This window comes from Egretta garzetta, unplaced genomic scaffold (assembly GCF_000687185.1).
Source record: "Egretta garzetta isolate BGI_Z169 unplaced genomic scaffold, ASM68718v1 scaffold73, whole genome shotgun sequence".
Lineage (NCBI taxonomy): Eukaryota > Metazoa > Chordata > Aves > Pelecaniformes > Ardeidae > Egretta > Egretta garzetta.
Window position 1 is genome coordinate 1,144,411 of NW_009259031.1, and position 7,327 is coordinate 1,151,737.

At 58.1% G+C, this 7,327-nt stretch overlaps 1 protein-coding gene across 1 annotated transcript in view; it reads left to right on the forward strand.

The window, feature by feature from the left end:
* The window catches only part of HPS4 (HPS4 biogenesis of lysosomal organelles complex 3 subunit 2), a 15,344-nt gene extending 10,064 nt beyond the window's left edge, over positions 1 to 5,280 (forward strand). Inside the window, 3 exon segments of the mRNA XM_009634735.2 lie at positions 817 to 949; positions 1,840 to 1,948; positions 3,472 to 5,280. Coding sequence (XP_009633030.2) covers positions 817 to 949; positions 1,840 to 1,948; positions 3,472 to 3,643 — 414 coding nt within the window. The 3' untranslated portion in view covers positions 3,644 to 5,280.
* The last annotated feature ends 2,047 nt before the right edge of the window (positions 5,281 to 7,327 follow it).

Genomic DNA, 7,327 nt, shown 5'->3' on the forward strand with positions numbered 1-7,327 from the left:
TTGATCCTCTCCGTGGCGGAGGAAAGCAGGCGGGCACGCTGGAGGATTATGGAGTTAATCTGCCCGCCGGTGCCGGAGGCCCCTCAGCCCTGCCCGAGCCCTGCCGGGGAGCCTGGGCTGCTCAAAGTCCAGTCGGGAGAGCAGCTCGGCGTTCATGTTAGTACCTTGCTGTGCGAATCCATCGCTCTGTGCTGGGCCTGTTGTTACCCCACAGGTGAGGCTGTTTCCTTGGCTTTTTTTTTTTTTTCTTTTCACATCTGGCAATAGCCCAGTGCCTGCAGTCTGCAGCTGGCCAGAAGCTCTGTGTGGAGCTGGGGGCCCATTAGAAGATTTACTCATGCCATGGGGAACACTGCGGGCAATCAAACCCAGCCCGAGCGTCTAAAGCTGCATCCTGTGCTGTGCTGTCTGTCTGGTGTAATACGGGCTGGTAAGCGAAGGAATATTCCTTGCTGCAGCTGAAAGTCATGGCCAGGATGTGAAAATGCCCCCTGGAAAGTAATGTTTGAACAGTAAATGAATGGAGTCTTGTGTTTTCCTGTAATGAATAGCATCAGGTGGTTTAATGGCTTAATTTCAGGTTGGCGTGCCCTTTTCCGAGTCCCCGCCTCGCTGACTTGTAAGCTGGGAGACTCGTCTGCTTTCCTCCGTGCCCAGGCTTCCCAGCCCTTCCCGGGTGGGGGCCTGGGCAGCAGAGCGTGGAGGGGCCCCATCCCTTTGTCGTCGACCTGGGCCACCCCAGCTCCCTCCGGCACCTCCGTGGAGGTCAGGCAAAGCTGGCTGTCTAACGCTTGCCTTTTTTTGCCCTGTCTGCAGTACCACAGCAGCCTGGCTTCTCTAAATGGCCTCGAGGTTCATCTGAGGGAGACTCTGCCCAAAGACTCCTCTTCCTCAGCCAAGACAACCTACAGCTTCACTCACTATGATAGCGTTCAGAACGTACTCACGGGTAAGCCTTCGCCTTCTGGAACAGCAGCCGCTTCGGAGGAGGGAATAAGGAGGAGAACAGGGTTTGTGGTAACCTTTCCTCATGCTTCAGGCAACTCCTCGGCAGCATTGCTTGCTATAACTCTTACCAGATAGCCTGGATAGAAGGCCCTGCTGAGGAAGCTTTGTCTTTTGCGAGTTTATAATCTGCTGAAGGCTTGTTGGTCGCTTTGTTTGGATGAGAGCCAGAGGCCGCTGGGAGATGGAGCAGCTGCCTTTGGGGCTTGGCTCTGGAAGATGTCGCTTGGGGTTCTGCTTAGGGCTAGGTCCGAGGACAGGGCTCGGCATCTCTTCAAACTCGACCTTCCTCCCCCTGACTTCATTTGTCAGCCTTTTGTCCCGCTGTACAACAGCCTGTGTGTCAGCCTTTTTTGGCTATGAGAAGCAGGAGCTGGGAACAGGTAGGAGCCAGCCGTTTGGAGACCGCTGTCCTGGATCGAGGGGTAGACATCGACACACAGAAAGCCCCGTGCACGTATTGTCCCCGTTCGTTCTAACATTTCCCTTTTTTGGCAGCCTCGCAGGCAAGTGTCCCACCTCTCTCCAGCTTAGAAGTAGTGCTTTAGGGAACGAGAGAAACCCCCGTGATTCGAGGTGACCCAGGTCTCAGGCCTTTTTGTCACCCCTCTGATGCGTGGGGTGGAAAGGGACACTGAGCTTTTGGGTTGTGCGTAGGCGAGCACGGTGCAAGCTGCCGACTAATTTGATTGAGGCCACACTGGGGCTCAGGGTGTCACCCCGCCCCTGCTCTGTAGATATCCAGGGTCTGTGGGAGAGGTCCACAGCCGTAAATGGGGGCACGCTCCTCTGCAGAACGGGCTTTTAACACCTCCCCTTCCTCCTGTTCCGCAGCCAACCTGCCCCGTACGCCTGGCCCCCTGGATCGGCACTTCCTGAGAGCCGCTACGCTGATCCACTCCGACTTCAACCAGCTTCCGACCGCTTCAGAAATGATCATTAGGTAAGGTGTGCTTAGAACCCCCTCCCCTCCCAGGCACGGGAGTGCTGGGTGGCACACGGAACAGGCAGAAGGGGGGAACGCCTTTTTGAAGGCCGGCTGCGGTTTGGCACGCGTTGTAACCGCACCGGTGTCTCTTGCCGAGGGTCGGGCATGTCGCCGTATTCCCTGAAGTTTGCTCTGTAGATGTGGGCCACTTAATACTCCACCTGCGGTGTGGTCTGGGATGGCACCGAGGCGGCTGAGCCGAAGGCACAGCTGAGTTGTGCCGTGGGTCTGGATTAAGGCACAATACCAGGATATTGCCAGTTCCTGGCACCGTAAGGTTCTAAGGCACAGCGTTAAATATAGCTGTTCCTAATAAATTTGTGTCTCGGCTGGGAGCCAAAGGCACCCAGAGTTGGCAACCTAGATTTTGTTTTCTTGCACGGCCTGTTGGGTTGGAAACGCGCTGTAATGTGCGTGGCAAGCTCAACTGTAACGCGCCAGGCGAGGTGGTCTTATCCCCGCCGTGGCTAAAGCTGGGCTTGCGCCGCAGCACCTCCCCGCTCCCGGCTCTGCTTGTGTTGTGGGTGCGCAGAGATTCTGCTTGCCTGGCCACGCTTGTTTGTCCAAAACACGATGAAATAAAGATGCTTCTGGGAATTACACTGTTTCACTTCCCCGGCGCAGCTTGCCAAGGGAATGTGAATCATGCACTTCAATGCTGGTGAGCTCCTTATTTAGTGTGAGTTTGACTGGCTCCTTAAATCCTCTACCAGCTAAGCTGGCGTATTCCGTGTTGCCCCGAAAAAAAGCAGCTCCATGTATGAATCAGACTGAGTAACAACATGACTAAAACTGCTTTCTTTAATGGAGAGTTGTCACAGAGGGTGTCAGCAAACATATCAGTCGCTGCTTTCCTCCGTCAGGGAGGAATGCAGCGTCCTTTGCTTTGCTCCCTGCCAGCCCTCTTGCAGGTAGATACTGAGTGGTGGGTTTTAAGCAGCGACTTGAGCTTCCGTGGTATCTTGACTGTTGTCCAAGCTTCGTCACACGTGTGACTAAACAGCCTCGTGTGGTTCCTGCTGCAAGGGTGCTGTGCTGGGATTTGCTTATGGACAGCAGCAGCGAGAGAGGTTCCTCCAGGGAAGAAGGGGTGTTAGACACGAGGAGTATTTAACTACCAGCGCTGGATGTACTGGGCTGGGCTGCCAGCAAGGGAAATGCTCCGAGGATGGGCGCGGGCATGGCTGTTGATGGTGCTGAGAAGGTCCCAGAGGATGTGACACATGATGCTTTCTCTCTTAGGGTGCCAGGACCCTTGAGAAGGAGGGTCTGGTTCCCTGCCGCCGCCTGGTAATACACTGCAGGGTTTTGGTGCCCATTTTAGCTCTGTGTTCCTTTGCTCTGCTGAGACCTAAAACTCTCTCTCGATAGCTGGGTGTCCAGTGCCACAAGCATCCCAGTGCCCGGCCTGGTGAATTGAAGGGGATCTTGCACAAAGCTGTAAATCCTGACCACTGCCTTCTCTCCTGCCCTGCTAGGAACGCCTCCACGGCCGTGTACGCCTGCCGGAATCCCGTCCAGGAAACCTACTTCCAGCAGCTGGGCGCTCCGCTCCGCAACTCGGGCGTTCCCAACCCTCACGACAGTGCATTCAGCTTGCCGAGCAAGGCCAAGCAGAAGCTGCTGAAGCATGGAGTGAACCTGCTCTGAACTGGTGCACTGAGGCAACGTGCCACAGCCCGTCCTGAAAGTTAGCTCACCTCTGATAAGTGAAATCTGAAAGCCATTTATTCTGCAGGAGGCTCTGCTGCACCTATGGGGCCTGCAGCCTGCCTTGCCCTGAGCAAGGGGCGCTCTTAGTGCCCTGGTCCTGCAGCACGCTCTGGGCTAGCGCGGGGCATCGCTGACGTTAGCACTTACCAAAGACTGCGGTTAGAACATAGCTGTGGTGGGGTGCTTGGTTTACATTGAATCTAGGACTGTTCATGGTGCTCTGCTGCCCCAGGCAGAGACTCCTGGAGTGCCTTGACCTAAAGTAAAACCTCTTCTTGCTCTAAGCTACGCAGAGGCCGGGCTGCTGGGTAGTACTGGCTTTCGGAGACGGCAGTCAGACACTGCACCTGCCTGGAGTTCTGTGCCTACACTTGCCCCGGTCAAACTTGGGCTTTATTTATATTTTTTCACCTATAGAAATGATCCCCTGCCACAATATAACGCCTTACCTCGATTAACAGAGCCTGCATATCCTCAGTCTAACTGGAATAGAACAAGTGCTGCAAAAACTCATAATCTTCCTACGGGTGCCGTCAGGAGGTTTTTAGCCCCTAGATGAATTTGGGAGATCCTTGTCCCTCCAGACACGCCCCATCGGTGGCTGTGCGGCACAGCGCTGCCTTCCCCGCTGCCCCCCGTGCAGCTGCACCCACCGGCCTCGCAAGGGGCCGCGGCGATGGTGGTGGCATGAATGCACCGCGCCTCCCGCCTCGCCTCTCCGGCTCCCTTCTCCCTCCTGCCGGAGCGCCCTGTTCCACCTCCTTGCTCTTGCTGCTCAGTTTGTCTCTGCTCTGTCGACAGAAGGGGCAGGCGGGAGCCCCTTAAGCTAATGGGACCAAAGAGGTTTTGTAGCTCCTGGCAGCTCTTCTCTTGCCGCTCAGACAGCGGCGTGGCCCCTCTGCGCGGTGACGGCCGCTTGGACCTGAGCGATGGATACCTGCCTGTCTGGGCTGCGTGCTTGAGAGCCTGCTGCTGTTACGCACACGTCGCTGTGGAAATAAAAGGGAGTCCCCGAGACTCCTCCGAGCGCTGCGTGTCAGTGGTCAGGGTCCCGCCTACTGCTTGGTCGTTGTGTTTGTGATTCCTGGTGTGAGGGGTTGGGGTTGGGTCACCCCCTTACCCCCAGCTAGCCCCCCGCTGAGGGCGAGTGCCTGCACTGGGGGGGTTGGACGGGCCGTGCCTGTTGCTGCGATCGCTCCTGCAGAGCAGCGACTTGTCAGGGTCTGGGGCGGCTGCTGACGGAAGGTGTGGTCCCGGCTTTGCCGTGGCGCGGGGGGCAGATTGTGTCGGTGTTAGGGGGCTCCCAGGAGCTGGATGCGGTTAAGTCACCATCGTCACAACTTCTTGTTCCACGCTGACGGTGGGCAATGCCCGAGGTAGCTCTGCCGTCGCAGGGCTCCTCTGCAGACCTTGGCTGGGAGGTTCAGTGGACTCGGGAGGAAGAGCCAGCTGCTGGCCCGGGGCTGGCTGGGCACCGAGTGCCGTCTGCCTCCAGCTCCGGCAGCTGAGGGGGTGTTTCAGCAGCAGGAGAGCTGTGCGCCGCTGCTCCCTGCTCCTAATTCAGGGCAGGGTTAGGTTGGACGTTAGGAAAAACTTCTTCACCGAAAGGGTTGTCAGGCTCTGGAAAGGGCTTTTCCAACCAAAGTGATTCTGTGATTCTACTGCCCTCCCGGTGGGGGCTGTAGGAGGGGAGCTGCTCTGCACTGAAGAGAGTCCCAGTGATGTTTGTGAAACACCAGGGGGAAGGCTGAGCTACAGCCACCCAGGAGGCCTCCTGCCTTGGTGGTACCCCTGCAGAGGGGGGCACAGGGAAAGGCGCTGCTTCCCCAGCCTTGGTTCTGGAGCACAGCCCGGAGAGGCACCGTGTAGGTGAGGGATGAGGTGGTGGTGGGGAGGACGGCCGTGTGCTCCGGCCCTCTTGCCGTGCTCTGGGCTCCTCTGGCGTGCCGAGCCACGATCTCACCCCTCTGCTAGGTGCTGCTCTGTCTGTCTCCTCTCTGCACCCTCAGCAGCCCTTGGTCCAGGTTCCCTCTGCGATCCCGGGAGGCAAGGAAGGCTCGGAGCGCCCGGAGGAGCAGCAAGGCAGCAGGCAGGGCTGCGAGGCAGCTCCGGAGGGCTCTGCTTCCCCGAGGGGGATCCTGCTGCCGCCTCGCTGGGTGTTTGGGGAAGCGGCTGTGTGCTCTATCAGGCAACGCGAAGAAGTTGAAGGAAAAGCCTGAGAGGGACAGGAGGGAGTTTTGGCACAGCAGCAAAGCACAAAATAGATGCTTTTTGCCTGCTGCCGTCAGGAATCTTCCACTACAATCTGCTGTGCCGTCTGTCGGCAGCGGAACAGCTGGGGCGGCTTCGTTCCCTTTTGCTTCTTGAACTGCATCTGGCCACCGAGCCCCGTTTCTGTCCTTCGGTCATTAAGAGGAAAGTTGTCTTGGGGTCGTACAGCAGGGAGCTCCAGGCCCTTGACTTAATGGCCGCGTTGCAGGGATGTTTAAAATTGGCCGTTTCCAGTATAACAAGACGCGGAGCAGCTGCTGCCCTGGCCGTGTCCTGTCGGAGCGTGCGGGAGCGCTGCTAACGAGGGCCCAGGGCCTCACGCTGGGCGATTTCTGGCCTGGCCAAGCTGGCCTGTGCCCGGGGCGATGTTGGGCGCTGGCTGCCGGGCAGTTGGGCAGCCCCGCACCCTCTGCCCGGGCACTGCTCCCGGTGAAGCTGCCTTCCGTGCGTCAGCGCAGGCAGCCCGAAGCGGGTTCCGAAAGGGTTTATTCGCAGACTCTGCGGCAGGCTGGTGGCCCCGCTGCGGCGCCGGGGGGCTGGCGGGGCGGGGGCTGCCCGTGGGGCTGGCTGGGGGGGGTCTCCACTGCCTGGGCACGGGTGGCGTGGCTGTAGCCTGCAGGCTGCCGGGGTCCGCAGCGCCGGGACCGGAGGGGTATGATATAGAATCATAGAATGTTTGGGGGGGGAAGGGAGCCCTAGAGGTCATCTAGTCCAACCCCCCTGCAGGGAGCAGGGACACCGCTAACCAGATCAGGTTGCTCAGGGCCCCATCAACCATGGTGGAGGCAGGGCGATCCAAAGCAGTCACCCCCTGTGCTCCTGGGCAGCGCGGGCTGCGGCTGGAGCCCGGGCCAGGGAGGCTGTAACCGCTCAGCAGTGCCACGGGGCTGGGTGTTCTAAAGCAACGCCCTCGCTCACCGCATCACTGGCAAACTCATCCCGGGCCCATCCCATCCTCCCGCCCTGGAGCTCCTGCTTTTTTCCAGCATTTCTCCCTACCAGCAGCAGGCTGAGCCCCTGGGGTAAGCAGGACCCAAGCCCTCCCATGTTTTTCTTGGCCCTGGAATAGTGACACCAGCAGGCAGAGCCCATTCTGTTTTCAGCACAACTGTTTATTGATAATCTTTGCTTATCCACTGTATGAATGTTACCAAACTGCAGGACAGTTACCAAGCCAGCCTGCGTCCTCAGGGTCTGGTTCCAGGTACTCAATGCGTGTAGAAATCATGCACGTCAGATATTCTGTAACAAGACAGGTGTAAAAAATATCTCGGATGTATTTGAAATCTCTGCCTCATCACTGAAAAATCTGTAAAGAAATCGGAGGGGAGCGGGGCTGCCTTCCCACCC